The sequence below is a fragment of the Melospiza georgiana genome, chromosome 3 (assembly GCF_028018845.1).
Source record: "Melospiza georgiana isolate bMelGeo1 chromosome 3, bMelGeo1.pri, whole genome shotgun sequence".
NCBI lineage: Eukaryota > Metazoa > Chordata > Aves > Passeriformes > Passerellidae > Melospiza > Melospiza georgiana.
The window spans coordinates 69,373,427-69,389,784 of NC_080432.1; the positions used below are offsets into that span (position 1 = coordinate 69,373,427).

Genomic DNA, 16,358 nt, shown 5'->3' on the forward strand with positions numbered 1-16,358 from the left:
ACATGAAAAGGAACAATGGAAATGTGGCTGAATGTGAGAAAGCACAAAACTGCTATGGCTTTTTGGGTGGGTGTGGAGAGAAACACACAAACTACAAAAAATCTAATAACTCCCCACCCAAGCATTGCTAGTGAATGACCTCACTGGTTTCCTACATATACTCCAGCAGCTTTCCTGCCATCACTCTGTTAAGCCAAGCAATGATGTCAACAGTCCACCTGTGAGAGTGATGTAGCCCTCTGGGTCATGGTCTCAGAGAACTTGGATAAAAGCTGTGCCAGTGTTAATTAAATGCACCTCTTGTTTCACTGCTGATTTCCTCTGATAAGGCTCAGCTCATTTTTCCTGGAAAGACTTCCATGCTGTATGGGAACTGGAGCCAACCATAACACAAACCAAATATTGCTTAGAGAATATGAAGACAACATGCTAAATATTTAGTTTTAAAAAAATCACTGTGTATCAGAGCTGGGATAAATACAAATCTCATTACTTTGCATGTGCTAGTGACAAGGCTAAACTACAAATGCTAGTTACTGCAGATAGTTTATTATCTTTCAGCAGTACTTATCTCTCTCATTTGTAATGCTCTTCCCCATTACATTGGAGCAGAACTCTTGACATCCTGCTTTACTGATCAGTTCTGACAGGTTAGAATATGAGAAGTTTGCCTGGTAAAGAATATGCTTTGAGAATGGTGTTTGACATTTAATTAGCATCAGAATTATCGCTACAACTTTAATGAAAAATAGTATTTTTTTCCTGCCATCAGAAAAGCCTTAGTTATAAGAAGGTTCTGAGCAGCTTAGGTATTAAGGGACCTCTCTGTTAAACACAGTTAGCCAGCAAGCAGTGGAAGGGAAAAAAAATTTATATGCTCCTTCTTTTTTTCCTATGTAAAGAAATCTAGTCCACTGTCATGACTGGATGTTTTCACCATAGGCTGTCACTGGGATTTCTGATTTCTGTAATCCCTCTACTCACAACATTGACTTCCAACCACTCTAAGCCTTCAGGACATGCCCTTTTATACTTGCTTTGTTCTGGCAGACACTTTCAGATAGCTTTATTAGTAAGAGAAATGCCAAGGGAAGGCTTTCAGTTTTGAAGCTAGGCATCAAAAGTATTTCTTATTGCACAACTTAAAAAGTAACACTAACCCTCAGACATAGTTGCTGACAACAATGTGCACAAAAAATCTGAAGGTGACAAATTAGAAAAGTGGTTTTGAAAGTCGTGGTGCAATTACATTATGAAAGTTTGTCTCATGATGCTCACAACTCTCCACTCTGAAAGGCAGCAAGTGGGACCTCTTGCTATAATTTAATTCGAAAGAAAGAACTGTGCGTTAACGATGTTAGGAATACATTCAAATTCATTCATTCATTCTGATTTGTAGCAATTGTGATGGTTCCAAGAAGTGTTCTGTCCCACATTCCTGAGCATTACATTCCTGAGCATTAGCAATATTTTTCCAAACAACCAATGATCGATGTCCATGTATTTACATTTTTACCTCTTGGGGATCTTATGTTTATACAATACCTCGCCTACAAACTCTCTTGGAATACATAACACAGGCTATACTGCCTTCCCAGCTCAGGATATGGGAGAGGTTCCATGGCTAATACTGCTTCTCACCAAAGTCGGGCTAACTAACTTCAACGTCTTTTTTACACTCTCCTCCAAAAAGAAATCTCATATACAAAATATCCTTCAAAAGAACTTCATTTTTTGGTTTCCAAATGGCAACAGAAAGAGGTAATCCTTGGTTTGGTTTATACTGCTCCTATGGACAGTTTCTATGGATTTATGACACCGAACTGCAGCTAGTTTATAGCAAAGCATGCAGGGTGTGACTCATTCAGAAAGCTCAACCCAAGAATATTTCATTCTGACATCCAGCAGAAAAGCTCCCTCATGGATTTGAATTAGTTGCTGCCCATTACTCACATGCACTCCTTCTCATAACTTCATGACACACAACTTGCAGTGCAAACTTGAATCCAGGCCATGAAGGAGATACTAGAAGTTCTGACAAATTTTAACCCTGTCACCAGTAACTGGAATTTAGCCTTACATGATTTAAATACACAGCTGCGCTCTGCTTCTGGAGGATGTGCATAATGTGGTCATGCAGAAGGAAAGCATATCCCCAAGTCCAGTGACTTAAAGTGACACAGTTTCCTGAACTCCAGGAACCCTCCTGGTCAGAAAGTACTTCCTTCCTCATTTCAAACACTTGATTGTTTCGGAGGGAATTCAAAACAATAGATTAGAAACTTTCAACCTTTCCTAAGTGTACTGCTACACAAGGAAATCAGGCCGTGCTCTGGGAAGATGAGATAACATTGGGAGAGTACTCTTTCCGGAAATGCAATGGCTTTTGCATCCCTTCTCCAGCACCATCCCATGAATCAGCGACATGTAAGTAATAACTCTAGCTAGGAGATGTCAGATGCAGTTCAACTGCTGTTTGGATGAAGATGTGCGTGGTTGGCAGAAGGCATGAGCCAACTCACTTCTCAGCTATTTCCATAAGACCTGCAAGGGAAGAAATATCAGGAGCTTCCTAATCTCAGTCTGTACTTGTAAGGATGGATAGGAAGAAAGGATGATGATTGTCTCTTTTTAGCACCTCATTGTTTAAATCTCTAATAAAGGAGAAGGAATGTGCTATTACTTCTGCAGTTAAAAATCTACCCCTTCCCACTATAACTTACTTTGACAGCACCACTAGTGATGTTCACAAAGACTGGGAGCAAATCAGGCTCATCAGCTGAAGAGCAATTCTTTTAAGCATACTCTATTCCCAACAAAATTACTTTAATCTAAATGCATTGAAATGGTTTGTAATTATAGATAAAAAAAATAAAATTTAGAATAATATCTAACTAGTTATTCACAGGCTGCAATTTGAATAAGAAAAGGCAACAACAAGTAAATTCATTTTTCTGTGGCATTAGGGTGCCTAAACACCCTAGACTAACCTAAAAACAACAGCAACAGAAGCAACAGCAAGAACCATTCTCTCAGACCCGACAGTCAAAGCTCTTATATGACATTGCATTTTCTTGATTATCTTTTCCTATCAACGCTCCATAAGGTTTGAGGATAAGATTATCATACAAAAGCAAGAACTCACATGGTTCTACACAGTATTTTTAGAGGCAAACAGGAAATGCACTTCCCTGTCAAGCTGGGTGAAAGGGGAGTTAACGAGTGGAACGCTTTGCACTCACCGTTCCTACCAGAGGGTAGATGAATCCAGCTCCAATGCTGGCTCGCACATCGCTAATCGGCAAAATGAAACCAGTGGGAACACCCTTCCTCTCAGGCTGATGGGAGAGGGATAGGTGAGTTTTGGCCATGCAAATGGGAAGATTTCCAAATCCCTAACAAAAAAAAAAAAAAAAAAAAAAAAAAAAAAAAAAGGAAAGAAAATAAAAATGTTTTTAAAATCACAGTAAAGGCACATTATGTTTTTGTTTTGCTATCAGTATCTTCTAGAAACCTCTCGTACAGCAGTTCTCTTTGGGCTCTAATGATCCAGTCAGCAACTTGAGACCAGGATTCAGGGTCCAAAATTTTCTAAGGGTATCAGTGTCTTCCTGGGGGTAAACACAGATGGTGCTCATGATGCTTTCCTTTTCTTTGTTTTTAAACAAGATAAAACCTGCATGAGGTGATGGCACCCCCTTCACTAATGTCAGAGTGCTAATTACTGAAAATGTGGGAGAAAATCAGGAAAAGTGCCTTAGTAGCTCCCCCTGCCCATAATTTATCTCCAAGTTATTGATTAATCTTGAGTCAGGCACCTTCCACTCTTCTGTTCAATTCTTTTACAAACAGGGCCAGGAGGAGAGGTGGCACTTCAGGGAATTGTCTCTGCAGCCCAGTGCTGACAACTCTTTAAGTGTCATTGTGAGAATATTTCCTAATATACTAACACTTAGACTAAAAAATGGATTGGAGAATCATAGCAGGAAAAAAAAGGCCATGGATTATTTAGCTTCCAGTACACTAAGTAACCTTTTCCATTTAGAAAAATCAAATTAATTCTCAGGAAGTTTGCATTTTAGGGAAGATGGCTGTCCACCTGTCTGACCAAGGACTTCTTCTTGTCTGACCAAGCTGCTGAAGTTTACTCAGGAGTTTTTCCTGGGCATATTGTTTCTATTTTCTGACAGAAAGGCTCCAGCCACATTTATGTCCAGAAGCCATTCCACTACAATAAACACATTCACCTCTCCACATGGTCTCAAAACTTTTTAAACTGTAACATGCTCTCACACGCGTTAGGATAGATGATGTATTTCATGTTCTACTGTTCGTAACTCCTTGAAAGTAGGAGTTACGAATAGGAACAGAAAGAAATCAAAAGATTTTACAAATATTGGGACCTTTGTTATCAATGTGTATAGCTGTGCACAGGTCTTACTGTGTTTGCAAACTCTTTTTTGCAGGTACAAATGAACACTCTTATGCTAAAATTGGTTACATTTTCTAGCAGCAACTTTTGCAGATCCGCAGTTGTCAGGTTTAGGGGAGTAACCCAAACTGCACAGAAAGTACAGTTTCATGGACAATCCCAGAAGTATTCTGAACTCCATTCATATCTCACAGGAGATTGCCCTCAAGGTTAAAACCATTCTGTCCTACCAAATCCAAACCAACCCATACTGACCTCCACAGTTCACTACCATGGGTAAGCTCATGCCTTTCAGCAAAGCTTGACTTAACACTCCAGTCTGAGAACATTTACACCCTGATGATTCCCAAGACTCACATGCAGCACAATTCCCTGGTGCACCTACCTACACAATTCCCTGGTGCTCTTACCTGCCGGGTGTAACGATCAACTTGAGACTGGGCAGCAGGAGACAACTCGATATCCTGAGCTCCATACACCTTCTGAGCAATGATCCTTATTTTTTCAACAATAGGAAGCTGCAGAGACAAGGAAACAATACAAGGATGAACACTGGCCAAGAGAAACTAGGATCTTGTTTGCTGAGTGAGGTCTCTGAATCTCTCATTTAATCATTCATCTCTCGCTAAAGCACAAGAACAAGGAGCAGTGGTGATGCATATGATACACAGCCACAGGTACATAAACTAACAGCTGTGATTTCAGCTACTCCATCATTTGGAAGCTGCACAATTTGTGCATTACAGAGGAGAAAACGTGAACTTATGCTCACCTGAAGTGAGGGGAGAAAATTACTTCCATCTAGTTATGAGAGTGAAGAGATAACCTACACCTCAATCTTCACTGGGTTAGCAGGGATCACTAGACAAGGAAGTTTCATATCAGAATAAAGATAACCTACATGAGTAGACAAAGCAAGGTAGGAGGCAGTCAGGGAAGGTTCCCCCGAGAAGTGAGGAATTGTAGCAGAAAATTCCTGATCACTGCTCCTTTGATTGTGGTTTTCTTTCATTATTATTATTCTTACCTCCTATCCTTTGTAACATGCATATTTTATATTGTAGCTTTGATATTGTAAAGCACTTTGGACACTTAAAAAAATAATATGAAAGAATTCTAAAATTCATTTTGAAACCCCAAGTCACTAAGTTTAATCCCAGTCTCCAAGAGTATTCACATCATGTTATTCAGCTCAAACTTAACAAGTTCTGTCTTCACAGCTTCTATTTGAAGGCAGAGGCAGACTCTCACACTCAATCTGTTACAAAACTCTTAACATATTTTCAAGAAACAGGTTTTTGTGTACAGATTGGGCATTTACTTTTTGTGCCATCATTTTTGTGTATTTAGAGTAAACAACTCTTTCCTATTTCCTTGTTCTCTTTCCTTTTGTTTTTAATGACCCAGGAGACAGCAATTGTGACTCCTCTGGCCTATTTTAAACAAGGCACTCTCTGACTTCTTTCAATAGGAACAGGATGATGGAGGAGGCATCTTACCACGAGTTCAGATAATTCTGTGCTCACTATAGATGGCCAGAGATGTGTACAATATTAAAGGGAATATCTCATCTGTAACTTGTAGAATATTTAATTAACAACACCCATGGAATAAGTGCTCAACAAAGTCTAGAGAGATAATCACTTGGGGAAGAAGACTTGGTAATACAAATACAATCCAAAAAGCAATACAAAAAGCACCAGGACACAAAATAGAAGTTTACAATTTTATTCCAACAAAGGCAAGAAATTAATTAATTTGTGAATAATGAACCCTATCTGATGCATTTATAGGAAGTTCCATAGTTAACCACATTTTTGCAATACCTGTCTGGAAGTAGTTCTTTTTCTGCAAAGACACATCAGTTGAAAGGTTTGTGTCAGGCCAATCTTTTTTGTATTTATGATTAAATTTTAGAAAAATTAAAGCTTACATTAATAAAGAACTTCAGTAACAGAGTTATCACAAGAAAAGAATCTCTCCAGACTTCCAAGTACCTTAAATGTAAGGCAGTTAAAAGCTACTAAGGCTCAGCTAAAATTCCCCCTCAGATCTGAAATTACAAAGACAGGTTTAAAGAAGCTTCACAAGGCACTTTCTGAACATCCTCACGATACAATTACTGCACCTTAATTGGGTGGAATAATGTCACATTCCCAACAACAGGCTTTTTACAGGAATCCAAGCAGTGCAGGAAAATCTAATCTAATCAGGACTGGAGATAGCACATTGCAAATATCCTGGGTATAATTCCTGGCAGCAGCAAGCTGAATGGAATACTTAGTGTCATGGACAGCCATCACGAGATGAAATTTGTCTCAGGGTGATTATTAAGTACGTTCATATCCATGGCAGTTTTCAACACAGTGGGAGAAATGCAAAACATGTCTGTTAATTTGCCTTCTGGGTGCTGTTTGCTTGCAGTAAAGGACTAACAGCAATGGCAAATGGAAAGGCAAAAGGAATTCCATTCCTTGTTGTCAGCAGGCCAACATAGAAACTAACAGCTTTCTGCTTAAACCTCAGTAAATTCACTGAGATGCAGATGGACATTTAGATTCAACTTGCATTTGTGTCAAAACATTTCAAACTAATTTGACAGCCGTGTAACTACTGTGCCTTCAGCCCCCTTCCAATGACCACAGCTGTATTTTCCAAAAGAAACCCAGCAGGGCTCTGGCTAATATCAGAGGAGAGTGCTTTAATGACAGTGGTGGCACTTTGCTTCTCCTTGGATATCTGCAGTGTGTTGCATGGCTGAGTCTGAGCTGGACAGTCAAAGCATATCCCTGTGGATTTATGGTTTATGGCTTTTTTCCTGGCTTGTTTTTTCTTTAACCAGAATTTCAGATACTTTTTGGGTCAGTACCCACACCTCAAATTTGGCAAATGTAACCTCAGAAGAATCACCATTGAGGAAGGAGATGTGGGAGTGTGAATAGCAAAAAAAAGTGGTTTCCTGAGCCTATCATGTTCTTGCCAGGCATGCTCACACAAACAGGTGAGGCGATGTGTGCATGGTGTCAGAGGAGAGTCTGAGCCTATTTAACCTCAGCAGAGGCAAGATGAGTCTCGGCTGAGCCAAACTCAGACAGAAACCAGCAGGAAGGCACAGATGTGCTATGGGCATCAACACAGCCCATGCACATGCACACTCTCAGATATGCTTCCTTCCTGAAGTTTCAGGAGTAGGGAAAGGAGTACACTACACCATGCTAAGGATCCACCTGTTTCCTAGTATTTATTGTGATTTTTAAAGCATTATCTATGTAGAATCACAGTGTATCAGGGCATTTCAAGCTAAAAAGTTTCCTGTGTTTCAGTTATCAAATAATACTGTTAGGAAACGTCATTTTAATTTAAAGAAATGTTTTCCAAGCTAAAAAACACTTAATGCTTTACACAGGAAATAAAAATTAATTTTGCTTGAAAGTGCCACAATGTTATTTTAACAGAAATGAAGTTCTACTTGTTCAAGAGGCATTTTACATAGCAGAAGCCTGGATTTACAAGACACTTGTTTAGCTTTAGGTTTTCAACAAAACTGTTGATTATTCAGCACTTCACTATCAAAACAGTCTCACTGATGTGCAAAGACATCCACCATATGTAGCAATAATGCTAATTCACATGGAGAAGGGGGCTGAAAAATTAAACTCCTATTGCACAAGTAACTAAATCATTAGGGGATTTTATGCTGGATTGTTGCTCCAGCTGGTATCAGACTTATTTAGAAAAAAAAAAAATTGTGAACTACCTGTTTGTGACTTATATACTTTGGTCAAATGTCTGCCAGCAGAAACCACATATCTCAGATACTTTAAAAAAAGATTAATTTCACATCTGCTGTGATTTGGGAATGATACTCTCCAATTCAGTGTCCCCACCAAGACCCTCCAGGAATTCCTTCTCCCAGGAAGCAACTCCTTTTCCCTTCCCCCCATGATGTGAGGTTGTATAGAATAACCTCCTGGTCTGCCCCCTTTGCACTGCTGCAAAAATTAACCCTGTCCAGGCCAGGAGCAGGACACCATCTCTCACTTCTTGTTTTGTCTGAGAATTTTTTACAATGGCCTTAGGAATTTCCTGAACTGGTTGTTCATTCCCACTAGCAAACTCCAGTGCTGCACCCTTAGCTGTGCTGATGCAACCACTTGCAGGCCATCACCAGAAGAGTCTTAAGGAAAGGAGGATTAAAATTCTAAATGGGGAGTGTTGATGCACCCATATCAACAACAACTTGATTTCACAGCACCTCTGCCACCTGGAGAGCTAGGGTGAGAAAGAAAGTTGTAAAATGTCCAGAGTGTCAAAAGCATAAAAGATTTATGTTCAGCAATAAAAGCTGTCCCTCTTCTCAGTTCCCTTATGTAAAGTTGTGACTGTTGCACAACTAAGTAGATTTAGGTGAAGATTAGGTGACAGATAGACAATAGACACTACAGATTTGGACAGAACCTGACTTTTATAGATATGCAACTACCTATCAGTACTACTGCTGAAGGAATTATGGCAGCTTCAGAGAATTCATTCCAAATTCAATTTCAGCTTCCTGAGAAAATGATGTCATAAAATACTTATGTAAATTTACATTGAATGTAAGAGGATGCTTCAGGGTGACACAATAGAAATATCTGCAGACAATTAATTAAGATTCTCTCAGAAACAACCAATCTTGCCACTCCTGCCAGAGAGAATGTTCACTTCTGAAATCTCACACATTTAGAGCTACCAAAGCCATATGCTGCTTTTCAGGCAAGCACAAACACACAGGCTTGCTGAGGCTGCCAAGCACCCACACCATAAATGAGATTATCTCCCAGGCTAAAGCACAACAAGTGCTAAAGCACAAACTGCTTTCACAAAAACAGCATCTATGTAGCTGTACATTTCATTACTTGATAGAGAATGATTAAACCACGAAATCAGCACTGATAAAGGTGAGAGTCTGTCATTCCCAGGAGTGTTTTGATTATCTAAACCGAATCATACCAGTGTTATCATCCAGCCACACTGCCACTTCCAGTCCATCTCACTTGCAACACATGATATTAGTGCCAAGTGGTGCTGCTTATTACAAAATCCTTCTTCCCTTACTATTGACAGCAATGTTTTCACTAAAACATAATTGAATAGTGCTTAATTTCTGCTAACCTTTTCTCACATTTCCTTCATCTCTTCCTTCACTTCTAACAGCTGACTTCAGATTATCTGTTTTTCATGTAGGGTTTGATAAGGATTTCCATGGACAGCAGACCAGCTACAACAGATCTTCCTTTCACCCTGGTATCCCCTGCTGCTCACACTCACCCAAGTGCCAGTGCAACCAGGGCAGCACTGCTGTTTGTGCAGCTGCACACACCAGAGACAGTCAGCCAGGCCAAAACATAGCCCAGGGAAAAAACCCTATTGCAACCCCATATCAGTTCACACATCCACCTTATCATAAAGGCAAAGCCCGTGTGAAGCAGGAAGAATTGCTCAAACTGTTCAAATCTGAGCACTGAAAGGTACCAGCAGAAAAAGCGAGCTGGGGCAGGGACACACACCTTGGCTGGGATTCTTGAAATCGGTCTCCCTGCCAAAAGTCAGTATGAAGTGAAACAAAGCATGCATATTACCAGGCATCTGGTCTGAGACTATGCTCAAGATCTTCATTTTGCATCCTAATTTGGACACCTCACTTTTTAAGCTCTTCCCCTACTGGAGAAAGGAGTTAATCTTTTTAACTCCCCACAGCCAATCCCTGAGACTGCTGAAAACCACCCCTATTCCCTTCCTCTTTAATTTCTTCTGCTTTTAAACATCCTCCTGACTTCCTCACCAACAGAACACATATCTGTAAAGTCAGAGACAACAGCAGTGAGTCCCTAGTCATACTATATCCCACTAGGTTGCAGGTAAGTCCCACTTCCAAGAGAAGCCCTGGTCTAGTTTAAATTGAGCACCATAAGTGAATACCCAACACTAAAGCACTGTCTGACAGGATCCCTTCACATTTATGTAACATAAAACTACTTTATTCTCCAACAAAACTGTGATTCTGTTGAAAAAACATGCATTTAACCAGAGAATATACAAATATTTACTTGTAACTTACATATTTAATACTTCAAGTACCTCAAACATTCACTTCAGCTTCAATGCCTATTTTTAATTATGACATCACCAGTTTAATTATAAGGTGAGAACCTCTGGGCTCACTGTTACTAAGCTGTTTGTGTTTTAGCAGAAATTCTTAATATAATTTGAAATGCAAGGCAGTGGCACTTTTTTTTTAAACTTACACATTCACTGAAAGCAATAAAGAAGAATTGCTGGTTGGCTAAGTGAAACAGCATGCAGACATCACTCATTCCTCTCCTTGGGAAGGCTGCCAAATGAAAACATGATGGGAGTATGGCTGAAGGTGCTGTGTGGGGTGACAGAGTGCAGTGCTAAAACAATAGCTGACTCTGCACATTCAAACTCCTACTTCTAGCTTTTCCCTTGGATAAAATAAAAACACATTTATTAAAGTATCTGTATATTCTGGTTCCAGAAGATCTGTGGCTGACAAAAGGATTTCCAAGTCTTTAGCACTCCTCTTCCTTTGCTGGCACAGGACGAGAGTTGGTTTTTTTAATTAGTGGAAAAGCATTTTCAGTCAAGCTAAACAGTTTGTGAATCAACACCTAAGCCTGTGGCCTTAGAGATTTATTTTCCATTTCCCCAACTTTGAAATTCCAGCTGTGCATAAGAAAATTGTTCTAAGCAAAGAATAGGGAAATAATGAAAACAAACATGAAAGTACAGGGCTGTCAAGAGCCTACATCCACAAATAAAGACATGGAGTGGCAGGAAGATAGCTTCCAACCCAGAACACCCAGTTAAGTGAAACACGTGTCCAGACTCCACAGAAATCTCTTTGATGGGAGTGGGAGGAGTGGGTGGTACAGACCTATGGAATTCCTCTTTAATGTGGCTTCATTGCTAGATGTCTTACTGGCACTAGAGGGGAGGGGGGAAATAGTTTAAAGCCCAGCATACAGTGCAGGGCAGCACAGCCTGCATTTCAGGATGAGAAATGATTGCCATCAATTATTAGGAAAAGCTTCAGTAAGGACCATTTCATTTATTCCCACCCCAGCAGTACCTAAGGACTTTCCATTAGGTGCACACATGACTGAACTCTGTGCTGTACAGAGAACAACACAGAAGCTATTTGCTTCCTGGGCAAATGAGCAGAGGTCTGCTGGGCTGCTGTGACAGCAGATGCACAATGGATGGATGGGTTTCACGGCTTAGCAACTCTGTGGTATTAGTAGAGGAAACAGAAAATACTCCTGTTTACAAACAGTAAGAAACACTCTGCCTTGGGATATTCCCCTGGAGGTTGGTGTCCTCAAACACAGACCACATGAACCTTTCTGACTGTGCCTTCTTCTTTGAGCTGCTCCTCCTCTTGCAGTACATGCACCAAGGAGCCTTGTCCTGCACTGAGGGGCTCTTCCTCCTCCATCACTCACAGATCATTCTTGCTTTGGGAGATCATGGATGGAAGAGAAAATAATGCACAGAGAACACCTGCTGGCAGTTTTCTCTGTTTTGATGCTACCCTTAGACCCCTCTGAGTGACCCATTGTCTGTGACAGCTGAAGCAAAGACTGCAGGGAATGAGATAAGTGACAGCCCACACCACATCGCCACAGCAAAAGAGAGGCAGGGGCAAACAAAACTCCAGACTCAGATGCTCCAGATTTGCCCAAACTATTATTATGCTCCCAGCAGGGAAAGAAAAACACCAGAGCTGAGGCTGCTCGCTGCTTGAATGCCTCTCTGAGAAGTGCTGCTACTCAACCTTGCTCCCAGTGGATGGTTCCAAGCTGAGAAAGTTCTCCTTTGTTCTGCAGGCTGGCCAGGCAATGCACTGCACTCTGCCAAAATATTTGTGCAATCAACTTTCACTGTATAACCTGGAAATATTTTCATTTGTCATGATATTACCTAAAGGCATAGCACTGTCAAAAAAGGTTGTCATCTGACAAATTTGGAAGGCTGGAACAACCCCTTCTCTTCCCTCCCATTTGTGACCTTTAGAGTCTCCAATTTAGTTTTCCAGTGCAGCATATATGTGGTTATTTGAAGCTCTTCAATAATATTTGTCAGGTTACCATGTCATTTTTTGAAGGGGACGGTGCTAACTCACTGAGCAGCCAGATGTGCTGATCCTGCCTCATGCCAAATGCCTGTCCTCCTTTCTTCCATCTCCCCAGTGCCCACTCCACTCCAGCTGCTTGCAGGAAGGGGCAATGTATCCCTCAGAAACCTTCCTCAGACCTATGCTTCCCATCCCAGGCTGAGGAGGGCTGCTCTAAGGCGAGGGAGAGCTCACCACAGCAGAAGAGAGGAGGCAGAAGAGTGAAGGCAGGTCACTCAGCAGGCGTGCATTAGTGAGGAACACAGCTTCCCCCTTCTCCTGATCAAGAGCAGGCGCTGGAGCCAGGGAAATTTGGGAATGGGATGCGTTTCCATCCTCTCCGTTCCTCCCCCTACTTATCTAAACTTACTTTTAATGGTTCAGTCAACTTTATTTTGAGTAATAGCTTTCTGTTGCAACTTAAAGACCCATACTTCAAGAAAACTGAGCCCAGAAGGGAAGTCAACAGTGATAAGAGGATTGATATTTTGATATTTTCCATATGTAGCAAGAATATATATTAAAATAAACCGCCACAGATGATTTCACAAAGAGTTCAGGAGGCCTTTTAAACAAACCCATCCTTCAAACACTGAAGAGAAACACTCTGCAAGAAACCAACTCAACGGTAACTTAATAGAGATTATTGTGCAGAGGGGGCAAAAATCTATACTAAAACCACACAACTGAAGTATTTACTTCAATTACTGCCAATAATATTTTAACCTACGTTATAAACTCTGAAGTCTATGATATGAAAACTCCTTGTTGCTCCTGAACCAATCCCCCTGACCTGTGCAATTCCTAATACTGTCAGCATTCCAGGGTACTCTGTTTCTGTTCTTTTCTTACACTTTTACAGTGGAGATGGTGCAGGATTTACTTGTCATAGGTCATGTCTTGTATTTGATCCATGAAATGACTGCCACGCCCAGGCACTCCCCAAACCATATATGAGGTATTCTACTCTCATTTGAAGCCCCCAAAAATATTTGTTCATCTCATACCAAATGTCAAACAAATCCTTGCTATAATCAAGACTAAAAAAAGTCAAACTACAAGTAGCAGCCTCCAGGAAAAAATATTGCCTGCTTAGAGAAATAAAAAAAGAGAACCCAAAAAGCCATCTAAAAGTGGGAGGGTATGTCATGGAATGACAGCCAAAGAAGTTTAAAGAGACCAAATTAGATGCTTCAGGGAATAAAATGAGCACAGTCTTCTAATTAGACTGGCTTGCTATGATACTGAACAGGAGCAGAGCCTGAATCCTGAACTCACACAACTGTGTTGTGTCCGATGTCTAAAATTGCTCATTTGGCACCTGCTCAGGTTTCACTGGACAAGATGGTATAAAGGTATAAAGATACTTCAGAAAAAAACATCTGATTCTCAACTTTTAACTCCCAGCATTTGACAGATCTAGAAAATACTTTCTTCTAGTCTATACTTCTAGTCTTCTTTCTTCTCACACTATACATATTGTAAACATGTATTTGTAAACATCCTTCAAAGAAACTTTTGTTTTCAAAGACATATTTGGAAATTACATAAAGCACTACAGAGATGAATGCATTTGGAAAAAAAAAAATGAAACAAAGAGAGCCCACTTGACATGGGCTATCCTCTAAGTACATGTCTGACTGCACACTAATAAGAAAGTTTACTGCAAAGTTTGTTCAAACTAGAAAGAAAGGATATTAACCAGTTTTACATATAAGGGTTTGAAGCTTTTTTTAAAATACTCTGAGTGTTGCTTTCTAACAAAAGATCAGAATATTGAATGAACCTATTATAGCTACAGTCTGTGCTGTTGGAAATTTTTCTAATTATAGCTAGTTCTGGAAGCAAATTCTGATTAAGTTTTCCAATAGAAAAACAAGGTGCATAGACATGACAGGATTAAATGGAGATGTGGAGTAAAGAGAACAGTAGAGCAATCTCATGAAGAGAGACAGGTATATGAATGAAGTGGTAATGGTTTTAAGCTGGGTATTTCCCCTCTTTGACCTTCCAAAATGGAAAGAAAACAGAAAAAAACCCACAACCACAGTAAATCCTGTGGAACTTGAGGCAATCAGGACTTAATATTATTCAAGTAACTGGACAAGTCTGACAATCAGATAAGGGATGGAACTATGTCCTTTCACTTACACCCCCTTTAGGCACAATGAGGGGGGAAATAATCTGTCTGAATCCTATTTTACTGCTTCCTATCTTCCTTAAATTTCTTAATTTTACCCCTTTGAACAGCAGAAACCACACCTCAAAATTGCTACAACGACCAAAAAAAAAAAAAAAAAATTAGGGCAGGCTTATTTGGAAGAGGTGGCTTTCCTTCACTTCTCTGTGAGCCTAGTAACCAATTGACCTACATACTGTAAAAGTGGCAGCATTGCTGTTTCACTCTCCTACTTCCAGCTGCTTCAGTCCCCATCCTTTGCACACTAAGGATGAAACAGAAGCCTGAACTTTACACTTCACTGTTTTTGTTGGCCTGAATGTACTTTTTTACAGTATTTAAAAATCTTTATATGTTTTTATAAAATCCCTTCAATGTATTTTTGAGGCTTAGAGTACTTGTGTGAAGTTACAGGATACTAAGTTGATGTAAAGATGTGATTCATTCCCTTTGTGCTCATGCTGCTTATGCAACACAGCACGAAACGACGTGTCTGGGAAAGACATTAAAGTGGAAATCAATCTGATTTTCTTTATAGGCAGAGTCCACCCCTACCAATCCTTTTTACTCACTTGTATGACCAGATTGTAAGCTACACAGTGGATAGTAACACCAGAGCTTTGGTATGAGCCTTGTCAAAGGTTAATGCACAATCCCTCTAACACAAGTGTCCAGTGAGGAAACTGTAACGTGTATTTCTCAAAGAATTTTTTTCCCCATTTTATTACATAAGCCCCAGAAGATGACAGCCTCAGTTTTCAGATCATCTCAGTAGAGACAAACTTAGAAAGGTTTATACATTGTCCATTTTTCAGCTCTAAAACTGCTGCATGGGCAAAATGCCTTGAATACATGCTGCAGCACAAATATTCCATCTTTTATTATTATGCATAAAATATTCCATCCAACTCATTTCCATCTATTCTGTCAGGGCAGGGGTTAATACTGATATGGGTTGGCTGGATTACTGACACTTTGTGAAACAGCAGGGGAGGTGGAAAGAAAAAACAAAATGGGTGCAACAGATACAGGGTGCATATCAAGGAGAAGAGAGAACTTAAGATGACCATAGGGCATATCTACCTCAGGCTGAACTTTTTTCTGGAGAGAAGAATCAAAACAGGAACTTCCAGCCATTTAAAAGAATGAAGCTAAGGTTCTGTTGTAAAAAAATAGCATTTGAACATTTTCTAAAGAAACTTAAGTAGCATGGGCACAGGATCTGAAACTTGACAAGGGCTTCCTTGGAGCCAGAGAAGTCTGTTTGGCTGCTCAGATTTAAACCCACCCACATATGGATAGCCAGGAAGGCCCTGGGAAATCATTTGTATAACCTCCTTGGCAATATGTGCATCCAGATGTTCTGCCAGCACAGTGGTACCCCAGCACATCCAGTGCTGCTAGGGATCCAAGCTCCCCCGGACAGCTCACATCCAGCTCACAATGCTGGGATGTTACCTTGCAGACAACTGCAGAGGCATGGAAAAAGAGTCCCTAACTCTGGCAGACAGAGCATTGAAACTTGGACCACACTGTCCTTTGTTAGGTTATCTAAGGGCTAAGCAAAT

General features: G+C 40.2%; 1 protein-coding gene across 1 annotated transcript in view; it reads right to left on the bottom strand.

Moving 5' to 3' along the window:
* MTHFD1L (methylenetetrahydrofolate dehydrogenase (NADP+ dependent) 1 like) overlaps nucleotides 1-16,358 on the bottom strand; it is a 141,633-nt gene that overhangs the window by 41,913 nt on the left and 83,362 nt on the right. Inside the window, exons 24-25 of the mRNA XM_058020302.1 lie at nucleotides 4,843-4,950; nucleotides 3,243-3,395 (exon numbers count right to left, since the gene is read on the bottom strand). Of these exons, the coding sequence (XP_057876285.1) occupies nucleotides 3,243-3,395; nucleotides 4,843-4,950 (261 nt within the window). The remainder of the gene's footprint in view (nucleotides 1-3,242; nucleotides 3,396-4,842; nucleotides 4,951-16,358) is intronic.